Raw genomic sequence first — 27000 nt, forward strand, 5'->3', positions numbered from 1 at the left:
CGTAACCTAACTGTGTAACTAAATGTGTCCAGATGCCTCAGGGCTTGGTGCGCTTTACAAATAAACAAATACAAATATTTTGGTGCAACCCCCTTTTAGGCAAGATTGTATGCAGTACCCTGTGGGAGACTGCACCAGCCTTCTCTTGCCAATAGGTAACACAAACTTTGGCATAAGCGTGTACTACACAAGTTGGTAGAGTGACTGAGCAGCCAGGCTTTTCTCAAGAGGGGTCAATGTGAGCTGTAGGGTTGCAAAATAGAGTTTCACAGTGACAAGTATCCAAACAACACTTACACTCAAGGTTTCTTGATTTATTTAACAGTCAGTTTCATAATAAACCTTTAGGAATGAGCAAATAAGTAACACTTAAATATACTTTAAAAATACACACTCAGTTTCAATAAATCAGTAGATATCCTTTTGGGGTGGCACACAATTTCCTAAACCCTCCGGTGACTTAAATAACTAGGGCACTGGACATTGATAGATCACCGCTACATTTAGAGCAATACTGGGTTTGGTGTAAAAAAGGAAAAGGTTAGGGAAGGAAACAAAGGTTAAACACGTTTGTCAAACAGGTAAGCACTTTCACACCCCTCAATGCAATGTAAATTACCAGCTATACAAGTAAATAATGTATGACATTTTGGAGGGCCAAGTCAGGTGAGAAGAGTTTTTAGGGAGCCAGGACAGCCAATGTCAATTGAGCAAAGTCTAGGGGAGCTGAGGCACTTCTTGAAGGCAAGTAAAAAGTCTTGCACAATGTTATAGAGAGCTTTGTAGAAAAATAAATCATTGTTGGGCCACAAGCTGGGAGGCTTGTGATGGGCAAAGCTGCAAGCAACTCTGAACAAGGCAGTAAATTCAAGTCTCAACTGAGAGCTACCAAGCTACACAACAAGCAGTACCCCTAAGTTTACACTACCTTAGGTCTGAAGAAATTGGTTCCAGCTGGCTTCTGTTCCTGTTGTATGAGATCCTTTTGTTCCTGGGCCTCAGTCGTGGGGACAAGAGGGAGGACGACTGGGACTCCTGCACTACGGTTTGAAGGTCGGCAGCAATTGGCAAACTTCAGATCAGCAGCACTTCGCGGTTTCAGCTTCTCGCAAATAGCACCACTGCGGTTCTGACACCTTGTGGGCTTTCCTTGCTTCCGGGGTCCAGCACTCTGTTGAGGTGGCTCAGGCTTGGTTAGTCTTGATTTGAGGGAGTCTGGAAGATCTTCCTGGTGTTCGGGTCCGACTTAAAAATGATGCACTTGATTCTGGTGTTCCTGTCCCCTGGCACTCGGTTCCTGCAGCAGCAATGGAAGTACAGCCAGCAAAGAGATGATTTCCAGTGGAGTTAGTCTTGGGGTCCATTGGTCCCACCAACCCAAGGGGGAGAAGTTGTCCTTGCAGGGTTTCTCTAGTCGAGGTGAATTCAAAGCTTCGGCACTGCACCAGTGCTTCACCGTGCAAACCAACTGTCCAGGAGTTGCAGCAAGCTTCTCTAATTCGGATTCCTTCGTCCAGTGGTCGCCCTGCCTTCCTTGCAAAAGACTTCAGCTTTTATGCAAGTATCTCCCATTCATTAGCAGCCTAGCTGTCACTCTCAGATCAGGGTGGCTGTCCTCCAAGGACAGCCAGCCGGCCAATCACCTTTGGGTGTATTCCTGTAACCAAGTAGTCTAAGCACAGGGAGTTTCAGGAACGTCCCTTGCCAGACACGAGCTTTACCAGTGAATCCTGCCAAAGAAACTAACAAAGGGACCAAACCTGTTTTGGCGCACAGAGTATAAATCTCAAGGAGGACCTTTCCAACAGGAAAGGGCGAAAAAGAAGACTGGGCCATTTTGACAAAATAGGAACCCATGGGTGCAATACTGCAGCTGCGAATGCAGCCCGCGGTAAAAACACAGCATGGTGGGAAAAAGTAAACCACTGCCACCAGCCATTCATTGTAGAAACGGTAACTTACAAATGTTACATGAGAAGACAGACAAAGGGGATACTAGGTAACCCCTCCATTACCCTAATGTAAGACAGTATGTGCTGGTTCTATAAAGATATAAATGTAAGTAAAGTAAATTTCACTTTACTACTCTTGGAAACAGTAGTTATCCAAGAGAAGGTATTTAAACCTTAGCAGGAATCCTAAGCACTTCCCTGTGACACTGCACTGAGGGTGCTGTGTGTCACAATGTAAAAAGTTGATGCCTATGGAGGTTGTCAGACGCCAAAACCAAAAGAAACAGTTCAAATCAAATAAAAATACATATGAGTGGGGAAAAGGTCTCACTTTTTCCAGGATAAAAATAAAAAGTCTTAAAATCCAGCAAAAGAGCTGGAGGTCTCTAAGGTAGAAGGGAATTGGCACATTTCTCAGAATTCTCCCCAACACCCCCGATTTGCTGTGACTTACCAAGGCTGCAGAATCTCAATACCTGCGCTCCCTTGACCAACTGTGAGTGCATTGTCTTCCGGAGTGCAAATCCGGCCAAAACTTTGTGGGTATCCAGGACACTCTACAGAAGCAGTGAATCCACATCCAGAGTCTCCTCACCAGAGTCCAGGAAAGAGGGATCAAGGACTCCGACCACAACTGTTCATTCTTTGGCGCTGAGAAAAAGGCGCCAAAACCACAAAGAGCAGCTGAATCGAAGAACATCTATTGCTGCAGAGGCCCTCTCTCTCTAGTGCTGCCGCAGGAGCCTGACAGACGTCCTCCCTTTCGTCACCACAACCAAGGACCAGGAACAAGGGTCTGCTGCATGACAACCAGAAGGCATCCAGCTGGAACAAATTCTTCAGTTCACAGGTACATTATCCTTTTGCAATTTGGGGTGCTTCCCACCTTGGGGAGTGCTATTTTACCCTACTCTGAGTTGACCTCAACTCACTTGCACTGGCCTTCCAGCTTGTGCGTGTTCAAGGCGAGTCTTGAGTTGCTGCGATTTTCTATGAACTACTGACTATTTAAGAACGTCTAAGAAGAGAGCATCAGAACTGACTTTTCCCATTGCCTTTGGCTGTCCTGGCTCCCTAAAGGCCCCCTTCTGAAACTATTGGCTTTGGCAGTGCGTGTTCCCCAACAGGTTTTAATTGTTGAACACCATTATTGATGGGATAAAAGACTGCATGCATCCCTTTGGGAGAATCTAACTGTTTGTGTAGAATACCAGTATGTTCTGATTTAACCCTAACCTTTCCCTCCTTTATAACACAATACTGCAAAGGCCATACAAAGTAAGTGCTATACTGACTTCACAAGACATCACCCTTTGAGCTGGAAAATGTGTAACATTTGAATGAATTGCTCACCTGCTTTATTTTTCACTTTTTTAATTGAATCCTAACTTGGGATGAATGTTACTGCTAGTTACTGCTGTTTAAAGAATGTTTTAAATATATTTGTGTATAAATAAATATTTATATCATAACTAAGTGTGTATGTGTTTACTTGGATACCTGTATTTACCGATTTCATTGTACAGCTCTACAGCTCACATTACCCCTCTTAAAATAACCCTGGTTACTCAGCCACACTACCAACTTGTTTAGTAGAGGTCTATATTAAAAGGTGGGTTACCTAATACCAAGAGATAAGTATTGTGGAGTCCCACACCTGTAATAATTCTTACCCAACGCCCATGAAAGCAGAAACGTTGCCAGGCAAGTGCATGATCTTATATGGGATTTCTTTACCTAGGAAGGCAGCCAAACTACAATATGGCAAAAGGACAAGCGAAAAACCCTTGTGGCACAACCATCGTAGGTAGTTAGCCACCTTTAGTAGCCAACCGAAGTAAAAACAAACATTTTACTGCTGCCTCCGGCTTGTCGTTAAAAAGTGTCAATAAAACCCAAAAATAAACAATTGAGGATACAAAATATCCCCGATTCACTGCACTGTAAGATGTGGTGTGCAGTTGCCAAAATACAAGAATACAAAGAGAAACCAAGTTTCTCAGTACCGACCGTCTGAAGGATAGCCAGTTTTCCCATAACAATGTGCAAAAGGGAAGTGAAGCTGAAGGCTTTATTTCCCTTCCAAAGAATCAGGGCAGGTACAAAAACCCAGAAAAAGAAACTTGTTCCATGGAAAATCAACCGAGTGAAAGGTGCAAAAGAGAACAGGTACATTCTGGGTACTCCTACTTCAAGGACTCTTAAGGCAAAGCATGGTACAGAGACATTCTCCAGAAGAGGCTTTAGATTAAGCCTGGCTGGAAGGACTGGGGGAGCCATAAACCAAAGAATCCAGAAAAATAACAGCCCCCCCCCACATTGATTTTCCACTCACCACCCTTGCTTCCAACATGTTTTTATTAAAAACGAGCAGCATCCAATATTACCTTCCGCTTCAGCTGTAACAAATGCTCTTGGTTCCTGGTCACTGGAAGAACATCGTCATGTTTTCCTGCAACACAACAGCAATAAGCATTAATGAAAAATATGATTTCTTTTCAGCAGCCAAGGTAAATGTTCATGGCCCACAGGTTTTCAGACTCTCTCCTTTAACCACAACCTATCAAGAGTGAATTTTAGATTCTTCAATGTTTTCATACAAAAGCAGACTCCAGGAACTCAAAAGCTAACCACATTCTAACTTCTCGTTAAACAGAATCTTTGATTTGTGATATGCCTGTTCATTCTGTCTCTCAGGATACAACCTAGAATTCTCTCCTGTGGCCTCTACCCACAAAACAAGAATAACCTTTCATAAAACAGGATACATAAACGGTAACAGTTCAGAGACTGGTAGCCAGGAGCACTCATTTTATGCAAAGCTTTTGGGAGTACAAGGTAGCCGTCAGCCAGTCACAGTGCAATATACTCTGATAAGCTAATTGAGACCCCACCCTCACAGCCCCTAAGCTATGATACTTATACAAAATTGGCAAGTAGCAGCTCAGAGCACCTCATTAAAATCTGCATGCTTTGAGCACATAGAAAAAAATATGAGATTGCCAATAACGCGGTTGGATAGGGAGAAGGGGCATACACACTTCCAGAAAAGGTTGGCTTAAAAAAAATGTAGCCTTCATATTCCGCTCTGTATTTTTACTGTTCTCACAAAAACCTGGCAGTAACCGTTGGGTCCCTAACACCAGTTGGACTTTAGAAAAACGTACCTAACTCTTAATATAGGCATGTACTACACAAATCAATAGCGTGACTGAGCAGCCAGACTTATCTTAGAAGGGAGTAATGTAAGCTGTACAGCAGTACAAAGAAATCAGTTCATAAAAATGTTAAGGGAGTTTTCATAAAGTCCCACTTGGAGGTAAGACTTTAGTAAGCTATCCCAGTGGTTTGTAGATCCCCCAACTCTTAATATTAGTCTGTACTACTCCGAGACCTTGGTAGAGTGGCAGAGCAGTCAGGCTTATGCTAAGAGGAAGATGTGAGCTGTAGGTAAGTACACTGAGCCTAGTTAGTAATGCACATCAAAGAAACATACCTTTATATTAAAATATAGATTATATATACACACACACACACACAAGTCCCTGTTGAATACTTGGCACAATAAACCTACACACATAGGCAGACTTTTCAATACTTTCAAAAGGCCACTTCTTAGTTGGTAGTTGCTGAACGTATACAATTGTTACAGGTCTGACGAAAGGAAGGACAATGGACGGGATCTCTCAGCAGCACTCTTGAGGGAGGACCTCTGGCATGGCTTTCATCAACTTCTTTGATCACTCTGCAGTTTTGGCTGCTTTTTTGCAGCACCAACAAAGGACGCGATTCGCCTGGCCAATCTTCACTTCCAGCAGTCTCACAGATGAGGGGGGTCTAGGCAAGTTGGTTCAGATCTCTAGAGTGTACTTGAGGGCTCAGCAAAGAGTTGGATGGATTCAGCAGACTATGCACTCGGAATGGGCAGCAGGTCTCCTTATATTGGGGTTCTGCAGCTCTGGAAACTCACAGGACCTCGGGAGATGGGTCAAATCAAAGTTAGTCTAGGAGTTTGTCTATGTGACATAAAAGTCACAGGAGCAGAGAGAAGGGGGATACCAACTATCCCTTTGGTACTCCACATAAGGTGGTGCGTGCCAATCTCTCAGACTGCCCATAAGGAGCTGTGTGCTGCAATAGTAAAATACAGATGCCTTTAAGAGTTATGGTGTAAAATAGACTCCATAAGACAGGTAAATACAAAGAATAGAGTTCCAAAAAACCTGAGCCCATAAGAATGAATGAAGCTAGGACTCCTACCTTCCGCTCAGGTAAGTCTTGTAGCACAAGCAGAGGACCCCCCCCCCCCCTCAGAACAGCGACTTCGGCAGCCCAAACTCTGAGCTGGTTGGTCACAGGACGGTTCTGGGACACTTCTGAAGGCTCTTTGCAGGGAACCGAGCAGAGATCAGGAATGGATGTTCCCTCCACTCGAGGGTCACATCTCCCTCACAGGACTGCTGAATATCAAGAGTAAGACAAGGCTCCACCAGTACAGCAGCAGAAGTTGGTCGTCAGGCCTCCTTCAGTCAGGTCTCTGGTCTCTTCATGGGTCTCACAGCTGGACAGGAGTCTTGACTCCTTCAGGTTACTTAAGGATCTCTGAAGAATGGGTGCAGGGTTCCTCTTATCCTAAAAGCCAGCTAAGAGCCGAAACTCCCACTAGCCAATAGCAGGACTAACCACACACACCCACGCATACCACTCAAACTGAAGCCAGTTTGTGGATTGGGACCAGACTGTCCCAGCCCACATCCTGCCAGCAAAAACACACAGCCCCCCAGTAGCCTGCCTTCTGCTTTCCTGGGCACTGGAAATTCATATACAGATTTTCCTGGACTCGCAGGCCAGGAAGAAGGCTAAAGAACAAGATGGCCAAAAGCCAAGTGAAGAACCATGTGGCACGGCCATGTTTGGACATTAGTCACAGTTAGTAGCCAAACGCAGTAAGGCTAAACGAAAAGCACTTATAAATGCTAAAAAGGCACTGCTGCCACCAGCTTGTCCATTTAGCACACCTAGAGTAACGGAAAATCTTCTGAGTGTCAGTCTAGGGCAAAACAGAAAGTGGAAAATCCTTTTATGGACTTGCAGTGCTCGGGAAAGCAGAGGCTTTTGGCAAGATACTGGAGGGCTAGGTGTGCTTGCTGCCAGGAAGTGGGCTGGGGCTGTCTGGTCCCAATCCACATACTGGTGCCAGTGTGTCTAGGTAGAATGAATGAGTTTTGCCACCAGTGGTCCTCCTTGGGGGCTGAGAGAGAGAGGGAGAGAGTGTGAGTGTGAGTGTGAGAGTTGGGGCTGCTGCTCTTACCTGGAAGAGGACCCCTGCTCCGACTCGAGAGATACTGGATTAAAGTAAAGGAGACAAGACTCCTGTCCAGCTGCAAGAACCACAAGGAAACCGGAGACCCTTCAGAAGGCGGCTTGGCGACCAACTTCTGCTACTGTCCTGGGAGAGCCCTGTCTTGAAGACAATCTCCAACAGTCCTGCGAAGGAGCTGCGACCCTTGGTGTGGAGGCAACATCCATTCTCGACGTCAGCTCAGAGTCCTATGAAGAACATTCGGAAGTGCCCCAGGACCGCCCTGTGGCCGACCAGTTCGGAGTTTGAGCTACCGCGCTGCAGACGTCACTGTTTCCGAGTTGAGGCCTGGAACTTGAGGGATCCTTAACTTGTGCAACACGACCTACCTCTGCAGAATGTCGTGATTCTACCATCAAGGGGACCCGAGATAGGAGGGAAAGTCTGACCGGCACAAGTGAGTCCCTTTGTGTTGCCGTGCATCGGTGGCTGTCATCCAAAATTGTTTACCTGTGTCCATTCTTGTACTGAGAGGGGCCCTGCATCGAGTTTTGCTGTATTCGTCCACAGAGTCCTTACACCAGCATCAGACACCAACCGCAGAGCTGCTCGAAGCTGCAACCCCTGGGAATCAAAGGCTGAGGCTTACGGATGGAAAAGCGACCTCGGACCATCTTCAACCGACCTGCCAAGTCTCATGAAGAATCGGAGTAGAGGGGGCGAGTTATAGCGATACTTACCTGCCCCCTAAACTCCCTTTAAAAGTTTTCTAACTTTTACAGAACATTTCTAACACTTTGGCTTTGTCATTGCTTGTTCACACAAGCAATCAGAAAGTTGGGAAGACATTTATTAGTTATATTAACTTGTCCCCCAACACTTGGAACGGTTCACTGAATCCCGAAGACCCAACATTCATTGTTTTCAGCTTCAAAGAACTGCATTAAATTTTGCTCAACATCTTAGGGGTGGTCTTCTGAAGTTGGATGTATTCTCTGTGGACTTGCAGTGCAAATACTTACCTATACCCTTCCTTTCAGGGGTTTGATATGTATTGCGTCATACACCAGTAATTGTATATATGAATCTGTTAAGATATATTACACAGACTCCAGATAGGGTTTATATTGGGTTTATTTCAAGTTGAACAGCAACAGACCCCCCAGCACAGCTCCTCCTTCACACCATCCACCAACTGCTGTGCTTGGAACCCCCCCCCTCCTGCCATAACATTATATGTGGAGTGTTAACTATATCACACTTCTACAGTCATAAAGCACAACATAACGTATCTCCCTTAATTTATCCAACACATCCACTTCTTGCTACCACAATCCTCTTTGTTTCAGACCTGTCAACCACTCGCATGCACTGCACCTTTAAGTATGGCCACCATCCAAACAGGATCAGAGTACAGCAAATCCCCTTTTATCTTAGTCACTCCTTTCTTTTTTCTCACCCAACAGCCACATTCCACTCTTTCTTTCCTAGTCTTATATTTCCTCCCTCTCTCATATCACCCACTTCTCCTTTAAACTCTTCCTCAATTCATCCATCACACAATCGGACTCTCTCTTCCCAAACATGGTGGCCTCACATTGTTATTGGCTTTGCGACCCCTCATAAGCTCAAATGGAATCGCAACCGTTGCGGAATACAGTGACATGCGCAAGGCATATGTTCTCTCCTGAATGGCCACTTCCTTGTCCATCCCGCACGCACCAGCCATGCGTTTGTCATCCATAACGCATCTATTAATTCTCTCCACCATGTCATTCCCTTCCCGGTGGTATAAAGCGGACCACTTGTATCCCACACCACACTTGATGTACTCCACAAAACAACCGCCCGTGAATTGTGTACCATTATCAGTTAATATACTTCCTGGAAGACCTTCTCTTGCAAAAATTCTCACCACAAATTTCATGAACTAAACTGAATTTACACCATCGCGAGAACAAATTTACCAGTACCAAAATATATTTCCCACGTTCACCACCTAACGCTACAGGCCCTAAAATGTCCATAGCCACCTTGTCCCACACCTTGCACGGAACACCAAATTCCATAACCTGCTTTCCTTTAGCCTCCACGCCCTTACCCACTTTCAAACACTGAATACAGTCCGCCAATCTCCTTTCAACATCTATATCAAACCCCAGCCACCATTATTTACTCCTCAAGATGGCCTTTGACCTTGTCACTCCAACATGCCAGCTATGAGCTAAATCCACTATTCTACCTCCAATTGCCTCAGGGACCACAGCACATTCCAACCAGAATATAATATCCACAATAAATTCTTCACGTACCACCCAGCATGGTTTTTCACCTTGTTGCAATTCTACCTTCTTAGGTCACACAGATTCTGTGCAAGTCTTAATCCGCATAAGCACCAATATTTTCTGTCGCTCAGAGGTGATAATTTATGTTTAGACTTACTGCTGGGAAAGGTTCTCTAGACTTCATTGGAAGATTTAAGAACACTCACATGCCCTGAGAACCTGTTTAACCTTTCCCTTCTGCAACTGCAGAATCTGCAAAGTGTACTAGTGATATATAAATGCCATTACTGTCCTTGTGAATGAAGTCACCTCCGGGCATCGGAAGTGTGTAAAAAGCATCATTAAAAAGAGCATCTACTAAGCTGATGCTGATTCTGGAAAAGTATATTTGATTGTTACATATCTTGCCCTTTTTAAAGAACGCTTATTTAAAAACTGATGTTAAATAAATTACTATTTATAACTTAAACCTTGAGTGTAAGTGTTACTTTGCTGCTTTTATTTGCAAATTTCCTTGCTACAGCTCTAAAGCTAACATTTACCCCTCTAGAGATAGGCCTGGCTGCTCAGTCACACTACCAACTTGTGTAGTACAGCCCTATAACAAAAGGTGGGTTACCGAATATTAAGTAGACAAGTGTATTTTAGTCTCCCATACTGTTACTACATAAATTCCTGCCTAATACACTCCTTCAACAGTGAAAAAAGTACATCATAACTATCTAATTTTACTGCTGTGTGATAATATTACCTGTGTGTAGTCCTTTTTCACGGTGTGTTTTGGCCATAAGTAAAAAAGTATTTTTATACCTGTCTTTCTAAGTGTAGTCGTTGACTGCTGCACTGTGTGTACCCATTGTGGACCCCTTACAAGCTCACCACCTTGATACTTAGCCAAGAACACTCGCCTAGCTACAGATCCCCAGAGTTGTCGCCATCACAATATAGGTTGGCCTTCTATAAATCTGTTCACCAGGCCAGAGTATAGAAAATCAGTACTAACATTCTCGACTGTATGTATGCTATTTAGGCATGATGCACTGCCAACAATCTCTGCCTTAATACCAGTAAAACAGATACTCTCTGGCCCCCCTCCATGGGTCCCCTCCCCTCATATATCTATCTCTCTCTTTCTCTCTCTCTCTTCACATCACATCCCTTGGCAAGAAGGCCAACTTTCAGCTGCACCTCCTCAGAGGCATTCTCGCTTTCCTCACCTTATTCCAGACGCTCAATGTCTCTAGAGCTCTGGTCCTCTCTAGGCTGGACTACTGCAACAGCCTCTTCCTTTATCCTCCCTTCGCCCCCTTCAACTAATCAAGACTAGGACTGCAAGACTTCTCGTTGGCCTCAAGACCAGGGACTGCATCTCTCTAGCCCTAAAATCTCTCCACTGGCTCCCGGTTGTTGCGAGTCTCAATTTTAAGACCAGCTGCATCATACGCAAGGCCTTCTGGGGTCTGGGACCCAGCTACATCCAACTCGCTCCCCCTAAATACCTCCCTGCTAGAGCCATTCGGTCTTCAAGCTCCAACTCTCTGCAGATCAGAGGCTTTTCCAAGCAGAATGTGTGGTAGATCTCTCTTCTGCAGGAGCCTCCCTTTGGAATGGCCTCCCTACCCCTCTCAAGCTTCAGCCGGATCCCCTTACGTTCCAGAAACTTCTCAAGACCCTCCTTTTCTCCTTGTTAGGGAGAATATTCAGTTTCTGTGCCAATTCCCTTTAACCTTAAAGATCCTCAGCTCTATTGCTAGAATCTTTTTGATTTTAACCTCCTGAGCGAGTGGTGCCTTTTGCCACTCGCTCATGTGTTTTTCTCTGACTTGGACATTTAATTGCTTAATGGAGTTTGGTAAACTCCCTAAGCCTCCGCTTTATGCACAGTGACTCAAAGCACCCTCTTTACAGTACCACTTTATTGTTTAAATACATTTTCTTAAATGAACTACCATTCCCAAGAATAGTGAGTTTGCTTTTATCTTAATTACCTTTTCCTTTGTGGGTCCATCACACACACCACCCAATGTGCAGTGCTGGGGGGTTACATAGTAACTCTGTATACCTCTTCTCATGTAACCTTTTGTTACACTAACTTGAATGGCTGGTGGCAGGGGTTCATTTTTACTACCTTTCGTGCAAGGTACTCGACAGCTTTATTATTTTGTTTTGTATAGCGTCGGTTACATACAAAGTTACAGACATGCAAGATTACAAGTTACTTTCGAGGGTTACAGTGGAATAGAGGGTTGGTGTTCAGGTATTAAACAGTTTCGTTTTAAGCATTTTTCTGAAAACAGTATATGAGGTTTCATTTCTCAGAGCTGTAGGGAGGGTGTTCCAGTTTTTTGGTGCCAAGTATTGGAAACTGGCGCTTTGGTTCTTTTGACGGAGGGGACGTAGATCTGGTTGGTGAGGCGAGATCTGGTGGGTCTCGAGGGCGTGCAGGTGGTGATCCTTTCAGATGGGCAAGGGGAAGCATTGAGTGAGAGGCACTTGTGTGTAATGGATAGTGTTTTGAAAATAATGCGCTCTTTGACTGGAAGCCAGTGAGCGTCTTTTCTTGCTTGGGAAAGGTGTTCCCTTTTGGGGATACTTAGCGCAGCTCTAAGGGCATTGTTTTGCGTCACTTGTAGTTTGTGTAGGTTTTTGGCAGAGTTGCCCAGGAAGAGCGTGTTGCAGTAGTCCCGTTTGGTGCCGAAAGTGGCTCTGGCAATGGATAGGCAGTTTTGTATTGAAAGGAAGGGTTTGACTGCGTTAATGATTTTACTGGAGTGCGCTGCGGATGAGGCTATGGCATTAACTGGTCGGGTCATACATAAGGAGTCGTTGAGATATACCCCTAGAGTTTTTACTGCTGAGGATACTGTGGTAGTGGTGGTGTTGACGGTGAAGGACTTATATTGTTGTGAGTGTGTTTAGCGTTTCTTTGGTGCCTACGACAAGGATCTCCGTCTTATCTCCGTTGAGACAGAGTCCATTGGCTGCCATCCAGGTTTGGATTGCAGCCTAAATCTTAGTTAGGGTAGCTGCACCTTGTTCATAGATGCCGGTGAGAGGGATTAAGACTTTTGTCAGCATAGTTGGTGTAGGCTATGTTGCGACTGTCAAGGTCATTAAACAGTGGAAAAGTGAAAATGTTGTATAAAGTGGGTGCTGTGCAAGAACCTTGTGGTACTCCACAGTGTATGGTGGTGGGTGGGGCAGAGGCCGAGTCAGAGAACACTCATGAGTCTACCACAGAGGAAAGAGTCAATCCAGGCTGTGGCTTCTGGAGAGAAGTGAGCAGTGTTTTTTTAGTTGCTTGCCTAGAATATCATGGTTGATGAGGTCGAAGGCAGCGGACAGATCTAATAGAAGGAGGAGTGCGGGTTTGCCTTTGTCCACGATATCTGTGTTGTATTTTTAAGTCTAGTAGTGCATATTCTGTTTCATGACCAGGACGGAGTCCCGATTGCCTTTTGCCTAGTATTTTAATTTTCTTCTAGGAATTGTTGTATTTGTGTGTATGCCACCTTATCCAGAATCTTGAGCAGAAATGGTACGGTGGTGATGGGCCTGTAGTTGGTGACTATTTCAGGATCTAGAGTGGGTTTCTTCAGTAGCGGACGTGCCATGCTTCTTTTAAGCAATCTGCGACTGTGTTGGAGTTAAAGGAGGCAAATGTGGCTAAGGTTTTGGTGCAGTCTTTGACTAATTTAGCCAGACACGCGTAGCCTTTGCAGTTGGAGGGTTTGATTTTTTTTAAATTATTTCTATTACTTCAGGTTTTGCCACTTCCCTGAAGTAGAATGGTTTAATTTGTTGTGGGTTGTTCTTGATTACAGAGCAGGATGCGAGATTAATGAGTTTGGAGAGGTTTTTATGATGTTCCAAGATCTTAACCTGCACCAGCTCAATTTTATGAATTAAGGCCGTTCCACCCTGGTGCACCATGCAACGTCTTTGGTGATTTCTAGAGATTTGGTGGCTGGGATGGAAAGTTCTCTGTAAATGGCGAATAGTTCTTTGGATTCAGAGGTGGCGTTGGTGATTCCGTTGTTGTAGGAAGAGGATTTGGAGGTTATTATTGCTTTTTTATAGCTAGCGGCAATGGATTTATAAGCCGATAGCATGGCATTGTCTGGGGAAGCTAGCCAGTTCTTTAGTGCTGGTTTTGTGTTCAGAGTTCCTTGAGTTCAGTAGTGAACAAAGTGTTGTTGTGTTTTATTTGTGTTGGATTTTTTGTTTTGGAGAGGTGCGATGGCTTCAAATGGCAGATTCCATAATGGAGTTGTATGTTGCTGCAAGTACAGTGGGGTCTATGGAGGTGGGGCGGAGGGAGGGTATGCCTAGGAAGGGGAGGATGTTTTCTTTGGTTAGGTTTCAGGCACTTCTGGCTATTGCCTGTGGGATGGGTGGGACATTTTGGGTTTGTTGGTGCACGTGGGAATGAAGAAATGGATGAGGTGGTGGTGGTCAGACCAGGGAATAGGCGTGTTGGAACGGACATCTATTTTGCAGTTGTGGTCAGCTACCCAATCGAGGGTGCGACCTTTGCAATGTGTGGGTGGGAGATTTCTGTGCTGGAACCCGAGGTCAAGAAGGGCTTGGGCTGCTTTGTCCTTGGGGTTGTTGAGGCCCAGGTTGAGGTCACCTAGGAGGAGTGTTTTGGAGGAAGGTTTAAGGTTGTCATTTAGGAGATGCATGAGATTTTCATGAGTCGGCTATGGGGCCTGGAGGGCGGTAGACTAGGTGGACGGCGATAGTGGCGTTGGCTGAAGTTGCGATCTTGACTGTGGCATTCAGTGTTCTCCCCGAGGTGTGTGAGAGTTTTACTATGAGGGCTACGCCTCCACCTTTGGTTAGAACTCTGTCTTGTCTGTAGATCGAGTGTCCTTGTGGGAGTGCTAGCGAAATGGCTGGTCCTGCAGCTTGATTGAGCTAGGACACAGTGATTGTCAAGGTGGAGATTGGTTAGGAGGTCATAGATTTCCGTGGCATGTGCTGGGAGGGATCTGGCATTAATGAGTGCGCATTGTAGGTGGGGGGGGTGGTGTTCAGCTGGTTTGGGAGACTTTGTTGTTGGGGGGCGATGCCTCTGGTAGTTGAGGTATTAGGTTGGTGCGAGATTTTGTTGGTAACGTTGGTGGCTGTTAGTTTGGCGCTAGTGATGAGCTTGCTGGGTTATAGGAGGGGAGGTGTCGTTTTGGAGGTGGTGGAGGGTGCCTTGTTTTGAGAGCTGGTTGTAGCCTTCAGAGGGTTGGTAAGGTGGGTATTGCGTGAGCGTAACCTCAGGAGCTTGTTTCTACTGTTGACTGGTCTGGAGCGTGTTGTGGTGCTGGGGGGTGGATGGGCATGTTTTTCTGGTCACTGAGTGTGGGGGGTGGTGTGGTGATCATGTGTTGGGCGGTGTATTTTGTGTAGGGTAGAGTAAGAAGTGAGAAATGGTGTAGGTGGGACGTATAGTAGGTGTAAAGGTGTGGTGGTCTCCATGTTGTGTAGTGTACTGGTGTGGGAGGGAGTGAGTGGTGGTGGGGTTGGTGTGGCATCTGCGTGGGTATGTGCGCGAGTACGGAGGCATGCAGAGAGGGGAGTGTATTGAGTGTGAGAAGCAGTGGTTGTGACTGGGGGGAGGTGGTGTAATGTGGTTAGGTTAATACATTACAATAATACATACTTCTATATTAACGTAATACATTAATCAAGCTAGGGCAGATACAAATACTAGCAAGATGGAGCAGGCACAGCTGAACGTGGACTACAGTATAAAAACAGATTGTCAATTTTGCAGTATAATTGTTGGCATTCGGCATTGGTGTGACTCGTAATATATTGGTTATGGGTGCGAGCAGGCTATGTATAGTTAAGACCAATTGATACTGAGGCAGCAGTGTGGGTAAAAGTGCAGTTTAGCAGTAGGGCAGGTAATGGCGCAGTTCATTTTACATCACTGCAACATGATTAAGTTTCAGGTAGTGGCATTACTCTAACGGGCGCGAGGAGAGCAATTTACGCATTGCAGAGTACAAAGACAGCATGAATGTACGTGGGATATCGTCAGACTATGAGTCAGCCCTGCTTACTGGGAGTCCGGAGGATCTTCCACAAGCTTGGGTCCAACTTAAAATCAACACACTCAATCCGGTGTCCCTCTCCCTGGCACTTCGGTTCCAGCCGCAGCAGAAGTGGAAGGACAGCCAGCTTCAAGAGGATGTCCAGACGGGCTTACTTTAGAGTTAAATGGTGCCACCAACTCAAGGGGAGAAGTCGTCCTTGCAGGGCTTCTCTAGTCGAGGCAAATTTGGAGCTTCACCACAGCAGCAGGGCTTCACCGGGCAAACCAACGGTCCAGGCGTTGGAGCAGGCATCTCTGCCAAGTTCTTCAGATTACTTCGTCCAGTGGTCGACTCTGCCTTCCAAGCCAAAAAGCCTTGCCTTTTATGCAGGTTTCTCCCATTCATTGCAGCCTAGCTGTCCATCTCAGCAGGGTGGCTGTCCTTGCCGGACAGCCATCCGGCCAATCACCTTTGGGTGCATTCCTGTAACGAAGGGGATAAAGCACAAGGATATTCGGGCACCTCCCTCACTTCCTGTCCCTGCCAGACATACTGGAGCCAGAGGCGGGCATCACTTGTGAATTCTGCCAAAGACAACAAACAAAAGGGACCAAACCTGGTTTGGTGCACAGAGTAAATCTCAAGAAGGACTGTTCCAGCAAGAAATGGCGAAAAGACTACCAGGGCCATTTTTTTGCAAAAATGGCACCCATGGGTGCTGTGCTGCAGCTGCAAACGCAGCCCACGGTCAAAACACATGACGGTAGTTAAAAGTAAACCACTGCCACCAGCCATTAATTGTGGAAAGGGTAACAAAAATGTTACATGAGAAACTAGACAAAGGGGATACCAAGTAATCCCTCCAGCACCCTATTGTGAGCTAGTGTGTGCTGGGTCTAGAAAGTTACAAATGTAAGAAATCTGAAAGACTTCCCTGTGCCACTGCACTGAAGGTGCTGTGTGCCACAATGTAAAAAGATGCCTATGGAGTGTGTCAGACTCCAAATACCAAAAGAAACAGAGTTCAAATTACAGAAAAATACATGAGGGAGTGGGAACATTCTTTCGAATACATGTCAAAGATGTGGAATACGTTGGAGGAACATCAAATGTCCACAGCTGAGTAGTTCGGAAACTTTTTCGGCAGAGGACATCCTGCGTCGATGGAGTCGAGTCGATGTCCCTCGAAGTCCTCAGTCGATGGCGACTTCACCGGATGTTATAACTAGGATGCACGGCGCCCGTAGCCTCAGTTTATGTTTTTTCCCCCCAAAACGCATGGCACCAATCCAATGCCTGCTTGACTGCACATAGCCTTGCGGAAACGTATGCTGCAATCGCATAGGAAATTCTCCAGGGGGGCAGGCTGGGAGGGCGATGTGGAATAATTTGGAGGAACATCCAATCAAAAGAATGTTACCAGTCGGTAAGTAACTAGTTCTTCAAATGGATTGTGTCCTTCAACGTATTCCACATCTTTGACAGACTCCCAAAGCAGTACCAGAAAATGGAGGAGGGAAAAGAATAGAGTAGCCAATCAGATAGCAGAATAAAGAACTGCCTGACCAAAGGCCATATCTGGACCATGGCTCGTATCCAGGGAATAACATTTAACAAAGGTGTTGATAGAAGCCCAAGTGGCTGCATCACAAACATTCCTAATAGGAACTCCATGTTGTAGGGCTGTGGAGTAGCCACGCCCCTAGTGGAATGAGCATGCAGCCCTTCAGGAGGGTCCTGACCCACCAATCGGTAATGTTCAGTAATGGTGAGGATAATCCACCTGGACAAGCTATGTTTGGTAACAGCCTGGCCCAATAGGTGTCCAGCATATCCCACACAGTTGATTGTCCACTCTGACCCTGGACATCCTAGAAATATAAAAGCTCAGAGCCCTCCTAGGATCCAACCTATGGAGTCGCTCCTCTTCCTTACTAAGATAAGGAGGAGGATAGAAAGAACCACCACTTTCTAGCTTGTATGGCATTCAGATAATACTTTGGGTAGAAAGGAAGGACGTACCCTTAGTACAACCCTGTCTTTGTGGAACACAGTAAAGGGCGGTTTAGAGGAAAGTGCCTGCAATTCACTCACTCTGCAAGCGGATGTAACCGCAACCAAGAACACGGTCTTGAAGGACAATAATCTCAAAAGGATAAGAGAGCAAAGGTTCAAACGGAGAACCCATTAGAAATTTCAAAACCAAATTCAAATCCCAAACCATCACCTGGAAAGGGGACGGCGGAAACACATTAGTCAGTCCTTTAAGAAATTGAGAAATCAAAAGGAATCTTAAAGTAAGAGCATTCTTCAGACGAGCACTTAAATATAGACAGCGCCGCCAGGTAACCTTTAATGGTACCTACTTGAAGGCCCCTGTGGGCCAAAGAAAGAAAGACAGACAAAACCATAGGAATGGACAACTGAAAAGGATCAACATTTTTTCCTCTGCACCAGTCGCAAAACCTACGCCAACGGTACATGGATTTTATTGCTGGCCACCTGGCCGAAAGCTACACCTCCATCACATCATCCGGAAGGTCCTAATCCTTATCTCAGCCTTTCAGATACCAAGCTTAAAGGTTGAGAGTTCTGACCTCTGGATGGAGAACCTGATACACACCCCCTCCCCCCCTGGAGCAGATGGACATTTTAGAAGGTCCGGGTACCATGCGCTCCTGGCCCAATCCGGAGCAATGAGGATCATGTGGGAAACGAACCTCCGTAACACTTGCGGAATGACGGGCATGAGGAAACGCGTACAGCAGTGGGAATGACCAATCCACTACGAATGAGTCTCCCAAGGTTCCTCTTGGAGGAAATTCCCTTGAGCAGATCCTCTCGCACTTTGGGTTGGCACTGGTGGCGAAGAGGTCCATTTGCGGGTTTCCCCAAAGAGCAAAGGTCTCCAGGAGGACCTCCAGAGCCAACTCCCGCTCGCGAGAGATCGTGCTCTGCCTGCTCAGAGCGTCTGCCGTCGTATTTTCGTCTCTGGCCAGATGAACTGCTGAGATCGAAATTCCCTGCTGGATGGCCCAGAGCTGCATTGCCTCTCTGCACAACAGGAGTGACCCTACCCCCCCACCCCCTTTCTTTGTTGAGATAATGCATGGATACTGTTGTCCGTCATGATCAGGACACTCTTACCCCACAAAGACGGCAGAAAAGCCTTCAGGGCTAGCCTGATGGCCCTCAGCTCTAACAAATGGATGTGGCGTTTGGACTCCGATGGAGACTAAAGGCCGCTAGCGGTCAAGACGTTGGCATGAGCGCCCCATCCTGTGAGGGAAGCATCCGTCACTACAGTCACCTCTGGCCACAGTTGCCAAAACAGCTCCCCCTTCATCAAGTTCCCTTCGTTGGCCCACCACAGAAGATCCTGGGAGACAGAGTGGAATCTGAACGGGATCTGACATCTTGCCTGAGAACTGCGACCACTGCATCTTGAGGACCCATTGCTTGGATCTCATCCGCAGTCTGGCCTCTGGCACCAGAAAAATGCAGGATGCCATGAGGCCGAGCAACCTTAAGAATTCAAAAGCCAGGAGACTCTGGGCATGTTGAAATTTGTCCACCATCTGCACAATGTGTTGACCCCTCACCTTGAGAAGCGAGCAGTTCCCCAAGGACGTGTCCAACACAGCCCGATGTACTGGAGCTGTTGGGAAGGTGTCGGATGCGACTTCTTGAAATTGAGGGAGAAGCCCAGCTTGTGGAGGGAGCGGCAGGTGAGACCGAGTTCATCCAATGCTTGCTCGGGAGAAAGCGCACCGGTTAGCCAGTCGTCCCGGTAGGTGTAGACCGGAATTCCCCCCCACCCACCCTCCCTCGCCTGAGATATGCTGCCATCACCACCATTAGCTTGGTGAAGACCCTCGGGCGGAGGTCAATCTGAAGGGCAGGACCCGAAACTGAAAGTGCGAGTCACCAGTCGCTAACCGCAGGTACTTTGCGCTTGGGATAAATCGGCACATGAAAGTAAGCATCCTGTAGGTCCACAGACCCCAACCAATCCTGAAGTTGAAGGGCCTGGAGGACTTGAGAAAGAGTGACCATCTTGAACTTGTCCTTCCCGAGAAGTTTGTTCAACCAACGCAAGTCCAGGATGGGTCTTAATCCCCATTCTTTCTTTGGAATAAAAAAAATAAGGGGAATACCATCCCTTGTTAGTCTCCACTCCAGGCACCAGTTCTATAGCGCCTTTCTCTAGCAGGGACAAGATTTCCTGCACAAGGAGCAGATCCGGAAGCTTCAAAGAGAGATTCCCCGGTGGATTGTCATGAGGCCGCTTTAGGAAGGGAAGACAGTACCCATCGGCGATAGTATCTAGAACCCACGCATCTGAAGAACTGGCTCACCACTCTTCGAGTGGTGAACCATGGCCTCATGACTGTTTTGGAGCGGCTGTGGCAGCGCCTGAAGGCAAAGAGGCAGCTGCCTGAGCGGCTTTGGCATCTCCATTTCTCTCCCTCTCCCCCCCCCCCCCCCCCCCCCGACCACCACAGGTACTTTTCCGCTGACCCCTTTGATTGGCAGCTCCTCTCATTCTACCACAGGAGGAGTAGTTAACAAAAAGAACCTCCCCTCCACTGCTGTCCCCTAGGACAAAAAGGCGGAGGTTGACGCACAGCTGCGCTTAAAGATTTTGCAGCAGCTTTTGAGATCTGCAACCTCTCAAGGCTCTCGTCAGCCTTACTGCCAAACAAATGGGCACCATCAAAAGGCATGTTCAAAAGCCTGGCTTGCACATCCGGGGCAAAGCCAGACTTCCGCAACCACGCAAGCCTGCGTATAACAGTGCTCGCAGCCATGGACCGGCTCACACTGTCAGCTGTGTCCAAACCCGACTGAAGGGATTCACACATGGCATCTTTGCCATCTTGCAAGAGAGCATGGAACCCATCCCCTTCTTCCCCTTCAGTAATATGCACAGCTGCAAGAGAAACAAGTCCACAGCGTATGTGAAAATCTTGCCAAGGCACAAGTGGAGTTGGCTGATTTCAACGCCATACTCCCCGAAGAAAACACCTTGTGTGCCCAACCGTTGAAGCGTTTGTCATCCCTATCCGGAGGGATGGTAGGGTACGCCGCCTGCCTCGAGGTGGCCGTAGCCGCCTGAACCACCAAACACTCAGGAGTGGGGTGAGACGATAAGTAGCTGGGGTCGCTACCGGAAGGGTGGTATTTCTTGGTCAACGATTTGTTAACCGTCGGAAGAGATTCCGGTGACTTGCAAGCAGCCACCACCCTTTTCTGTAAAGTGAGATGAAAAGGTAACACCGGGTCAGAGGATGGACCTTGATCTAAAATGTTCGTTAGATAATCTTACACAAATGCTTCCGGAGGAGTGGACCAGCCCAGATACTCTGTGACCATAGCCATGAGTCTCCTGTAGGACGACTCCGAATGAGCACCAGGCTCAGGCCTTCCAAATTCCACTTCCGGAGAAGGGTCCAAACCACTGGCATCATAAAGAGTTTGCCTCAACTCTTCCAAATGACGGTCTCTAGAAAAGATAGGAGCCTCATCAGGCTCACTCCGGCCTACATCAAAGTCTGACCTTTCCTCCTCATAAATGTCATTAAGATGGAGGTAAAAACCCTGCCTCGGGACAGAAGAGGGTCTGAAGTTCACCACAGGCCTCACAAATTTGGAAGTAGCTTTCCTTGGAGGATCCACAGCCTCAGAGATCTCCAATGCTATATTTCGGCCAAAAAGCCCCGAAGTCGTCTAGCGAGCTGATGGCTTTGGCGTAGAGGGCGTCGACGGCGCTGAGGGCTTATACAAAGGCACTGCTTCGACGGACACGGCGTCGACTTCAAGCCCTTTGCAGGATTCTGCGGTCTCGCTGGGGATGAGGACCGGGACCTGGAAGCACGTCTCTTGCGACCAACAAAGCCGAAACATGTCTGGGGTTGCTTGGTTTTCTGTGCAGAGGGGACCTGGCCTAGCAGTTCGGGCTGGGCTGCTACCTTCGGTGGCGGCAGCTGCTTTGCACATGGCTGGTCCCCTTTTGCAATGGCGCAGACGGGCTAAAAAGCGGTGGTGTGGAAGGTTGCCCAGAGCAATTGCCAGTGGCTTAGATTCATTCGAAACCTTCCACCCATCACTTTTGTGGTCCGTCTCTTGCGACCATCCTGAGCCTTGTCTGAACGGGACCTTGAAGGTTCCCGATGAGGATCGCTCTGAGGACCCGAAGGCGTACGAGCCACAGTTTGAGACCGTTCCTTGCCAGCTTTGTGAGAAGGCGCGGATGGAACTGTGCCCTGCGATTGAAAAATAGCCAACAGCTGCTCCCTAAAGGGTAGACCATTCCTCTCGGGTCAAGGACAAGCCACTTTCCTCAGGGCACCATCCTCTGAGGAGGACACGGAAGGCGACTAGTGACGGCGCTTCCTTGAATGACGAGACGAGGAATGACGGGAACCACTCAGGGACATTTAGAACAGTCGTCAGTGTCGTGACTCTTGTACAAGCACAACAAACAAATGCAACGCGGGTCGGTGATAGACATTTTAGTTTTGCAGTCCCGGCAAGTCTTGAAACCAGACCACGGAATCGGAGGGGTCGAAGAAGACATCTTCACAAGGTAAAACACGAGGCGCGCCGAGTCTCGGAAACAAACACGTTTGCGGAAAAAAAGGAACTGAGGCTATGGGCGCCGTGTGTCCTATTTATAACATCCGGTGACATCGCCCTCGAGGGACATCGACCCGATGCCATCGACGCAGGACGCCCTCTGCCGAAAAAGTTGCCGAAATACACAGCTGTGGACATTACATGTCAGATGTGGAATACGCTGGAGGACACAATCCATTCGAAAAAGGTCTCGCTCTCTCCAGGTTGGAAATTAAAACATTCTAGAGTCCAGAAAACGTGCTGGGGGTCTCCAAGATTGAGGAATTAGCACATTTCCGAGAATACTCCCTAACATGAACCTTGAACAATGTATCCTGCTCAACTCCTAACCTCTTGTGGCCTAGGGCCCCTCTGAACATTGCGAGACTCACATAAGCTAGAGCTGAACTCTTTAAGACAGATTGGAACAAAGTTATGAAATGTTATCGTAAGTTGGACACGTTTGCATATATGTTTGATGGTTTTACTAAGAGAAAGTTATTACACCAACGGTCCATTTCTATTACTTAAGTAACTTGAAATCGTGTTCTACATGTGTAACTGTTTTAGTACTTACTTACCATGCAAATATGTTTGACCTTCAATGTATACTGTGTATACACCTCTGTGTACAAATACCTAAACTTTGTATACAAACTTGTGTGGTAATTATTATCCTTTTGTCAATGTATCCTGTAACTACTTGGAATGCGTTTCTGTAACTTGTAAGCTTAAAGTATTCTTGAACACGCGCTCGGATACCTTTGGGTCTCGCGCGCGCTATAAATAAACCAACCTTTTTGTTACAAGAGATATCTCGGCCAAATTTGGCCCCTTTTTTCCCCCCACATGTAGGCGGTCGTAGCGCCACCAAGGAATCCTAGTTTTCTGTAGGGGAGGGGGGTGGGGGGTGGTGGGTGAGAAAAAATAACCAAAAAGGGAGAAAACGCCAATAAAATGATGTACAAAGAAGCCTATGGGTTTTTCCTTGTAAGAGCTAGGAAACAAATGGTTTGCTGTGCTGAATTTGACATTTTTTAGGCTTTCAAGAACAGGTTGAGTGGATACCAAAAAAACATTTTGATATGGTTACGAGCCATTTTGTGAGGTAGGCGCTTCTGGCCTTTTTTGTCCAATAGGACATGCAGGGACGCAATTGAAGAGAAGGGTAGGAAAGCTGAATGGGAAGCCAGAAAGGGATACATGTCTGAAAAGTAAACATACCAAGTTTAGGAAGGCGTTCTGTGCGTAGGTCAGGCAACGCAGGGAAAAATTCCATAGTTTGAAAAAAAAAAAAATAAATAAAAAGAAACAAAACGAAAAAGTGTGGTGGACATGGCTGGCCCGGTAAGGCAATGACTTCTGTGAATTTTGAGAAAGCAATGCTCGGCTACATTTCTCCTCTCCCCCCCCCCCCCCCCCCCCAACTCTTCCAGTTAGTAAATCACACATTTTATGTTTCACAAAACAAGCAATACCACAAGCCAAAAACGGACCCATGGTACACAGGATTTGTATGCTTATGGCCTAATCCGACATACTTCACAGGCAGACCTTTTGAAGGGTAGGTGACTTGTGCAGGTTACAAAAAGGTCTAGTGCCTAAAGCAGCGAATGTATGTCAAATTTAGCAAATGAAAGGGTTGTGTGACAAAGTGCAGTAGCAAATGTGTCGAAACGGTATCAAAACCATGCTAACACAACAAATCTCCTACCTTCCCGCGTTGCCACAGGTGTCTCTATGAAAATGGTACCTCACGTGTGGGTGCACCTACCTGGGCGCAAAGGGAAAAGGCTAAACCACTGGTAACTGTTAGAGAGAATTCTCTGTTAAGGCTAATTTCCCAAACCTAGTGAGCCCCCCAGCAGCTTTGCTGGATTTTTGGGGTTTATTTTTTCTCCTGCTAAGAGTGAGACTCTTTCTCCCACTCTTAGGCATGATTTGAGAATGTCCTTTGACTTTGTAATGTGTTTTATGGACTATGGGGTCTTTCACTCCATAGGGCTTCATGTGTTTTTGGGATGTGTGTTACACAGCACCCTCAGTGCAGTAACAGGGGTGTCATAGTGACCCCCAAACATAGACTCCATACCCCGGGACTGACTACTGTCTCCCAGGGCATGTAAAGTCACCCTTGACTTTACTAGTCTTAAATTGTGAACAGAACCAGTACAAACCATCATATTGTGGAAGTACCGGTAGGGGTACTTTATTATTTATTTATTTATTTATTCAAATTTGTTGAGCGCACATCAGCCCAGAATACTTTAGATTGCCCCTGGGTCTGTTTTTCGAGGGGGCACTGTGCAGTCCCCCTTCGTCGAGTTTCTGGCTGGTGGCAGTGGTTACCAAGCGAAATAATCCCCCGGAATATTTCCTATGGGATTTTCCCATTCATTTTAAACGCACCACTTTTTTTGGTGCAATGTTAAAGATACCGCCGGGTTATTTATTTAATATTTATTCCCCGGTTGGGTCTTTTTGCCAGGACTCTGTTTTAAAATGGCGTTTGTGTTCGCCTCTGTAACTCCAACCCAAGTCGAGCCCTTTGTTCCACTTTTGGCGGGCTTCTGCACAGAAGCCTCCCAAAGTGGTGCCACTCTGTCTGGGTCTACTGGATGTGTGGGAGGGGGGGAATAGGCACCCTGGACTGAGTTGCCTCTGCAACTCAAGTCGCACTCTTGTGCGATTGGCCCAGTGGTGAGCCGCCTGGCTCACCACTAAGCATGTTTGAGTGACAGCTATGACTGATGAATGGGGGTTTTCCGCATAAAAGCAGGGCTTTGTGGACTGGAACTTCAGAAGTCGCCACAGGACCTAAAGAATCCAAAGAGGGAGAAGCTGAGCCGACCTGCAACGACGACACCACAGGTGGAGCCCTGCTGAACCGACTCACCACTTCCCAATGACAGAAGATCATCTTCCTGGAGTCTCTTCTTCCTTTGAACTGGTGGGGTTAACCAGTTCGCCCCTCTTTTCGCCTTCCTGCATCGTCTCGTGGTCGAATCGCCCGTGCCAAGCAGCCCGGCGGCCGGATAGCCACGCTTCAGCACTACCTCGAATAAAAGGGTAGTACCTTTTAACCGGGAAACTCCGCGGCTGGTTTCTTCCCTGGCAGTGCAACGACCTCCAGCTTTCCTCCACGTCGAGATCTTCTCTTCCCCTGGACGAAGCACTGACTTGCCCCTGCTGCCAGGAACAACTGCCCTCGCTGGAGCTTTCTCACCATTTTAGGTACTGTGTCCCGCCTGGTCTCCCTTGCAACAGACTGTTCAAGGTGTCCCGTAAATCCTTGACGCTCTATCCTGGGGTGACCTGGGACCTGTTAACTAATTTTTCTGAACTGATCAAACTCCTTTTTGAACTATCTGCAAAGACTTTAAAAGTGTACTTCAACTGTGTGATCTTGGGCACATTCCACCTTGCTCTCTCCAAGAGTGGGCCTGGCCTATGAACTTTCTTTCTCTACAGTAGACTCTGCCTTTCTTGACTTGCTGTGGTTCTTTTAAAAGTGTTGGTATTGTGTACTTTCCTAATTCTGACTTTTCCCTTTTTAAATAATTATTGGAGTGCCATCTTGGTTAAGCGCTCACCTCTGTATTGATAATAAGTGGTGTTCTTTTCCTAAGACTTGTCGAATAATCAGGGAGGTGTATATATTTCTAGTGACTGAACTTGCTTGACATATCAGTGCCAGTGTATTTTTACAAGTGTGTTTTTAAATAAATAATTATATACTTTTATACCCAAGCTCTGGTCAGTGTTTGCTTGTGCTGCTGTATTTGTGTACCCAATGTGTATACTCTATATACTGCCTAACTCTTCTTGAGAGAAGTCTGACTGTTCAGCCACAGCTACCAAGTAAATCTGGGTGGTACAGACTGCTACCAATTGGGTTTACTGCCAACACCTGTAGTCTTAAACGTTTTGCAGTGGTCCCCAAGGGAACTGCACAGGTTTCTGCCAAACAGTAACCCCAAGTCCTTCGGTAGAGCAGATTGAGGAATTTTGCTCTCGTGGACAACCTACAGATTTGGACCTAGGGTGTTGAAGCCACCAAGGAAAACAGGCAACCATATCCACTTCCAAAAAGACACCTGTGGGCACCCCCCCTTTCCACTAAAAAGATCCATGGTGCTTTAGTGGCCCCACCCAAAACAATTATAATTGTTTTAATTTTTGTTTTGCCCCTTTCCTAGGGGCAGCAAAACGTACTGCCCCAGGCTTGGGGGGCCTGTGCCAATGTTTCTGGTGGCCTATCCCCCCCCCCCACCCTAAATGGATGGGGGGCATCAAGTACCCCTTCTTAGGGGCAGAAATCTAAGGCACAACAAATCCTGGTGTCTAGTGGACCCCCCCCCATATTTTTTTTAATATTCCCTGGGTGTCCATCTGCCCCCAGGGGGCCCAATACTTTGGGTGGTGAAGCAGGCTTCTTACTGTAAGCAGCCCAGTCCCACCCCCCACGTCACAAACAGATCCCTGGTCGTCTAGTGGCATTGCTGGGTGGGGATAGAGCGCTCCGCGCCCGATCTGCATCTAGCAATGCTAAAAAATAAATAAATAAATAAATAAATAAAGTGTCATTGGAAAGGGGAGAGTCTCCCCTTTCCAACGACACCTCCCTCAATCTGAACGGCACAATAGTGCCTCAGATCGAGGGAGAAAACGAAGCAACTTACCTTCCGTTTTCACCGCGGCAGCCGGTTTCGGTTGCCGCTGTGAAATTTACTTTGTTTCACGTCAGCACGCTTTACGCATGCCGACGTGAAACTGAAGGAAATCCAACCCCTGGGCCATGATAGCCC

At 46.9% G+C, this 27000-nt stretch overlaps 1 protein-coding gene across 2 annotated transcripts in view; it reads right to left on the minus strand.

Moving 5' to 3' along the window:
* The window catches only part of UTP4 (UTP4 small subunit processome component), a 392106-nt gene that overhangs the window by 205687 nt on the left and 159419 nt on the right, over positions 1-27000 (minus strand). For both annotated transcript variants that reach the window (XM_069635538.1, XM_069635537.1), the window contains one exon: positions 4340-4404. In XM_069635538.1, the coding sequence (XP_069491639.1) occupies positions 4340-4404 (65 nt within the window). The remainder of the gene's footprint in view (positions 1-4339; positions 4405-27000) is intronic.

The sequence above is a fragment of the Ambystoma mexicanum genome, chromosome 1q (genome assembly GCF_040938575.1).
Source record: "Ambystoma mexicanum isolate Mex_15411 chromosome 1q, UKY_AmexF1_1, whole genome shotgun sequence".
NCBI classification, from domain to species: domain Eukaryota; kingdom Metazoa; phylum Chordata; class Amphibia; order Caudata; family Ambystomatidae; genus Ambystoma; species Ambystoma mexicanum.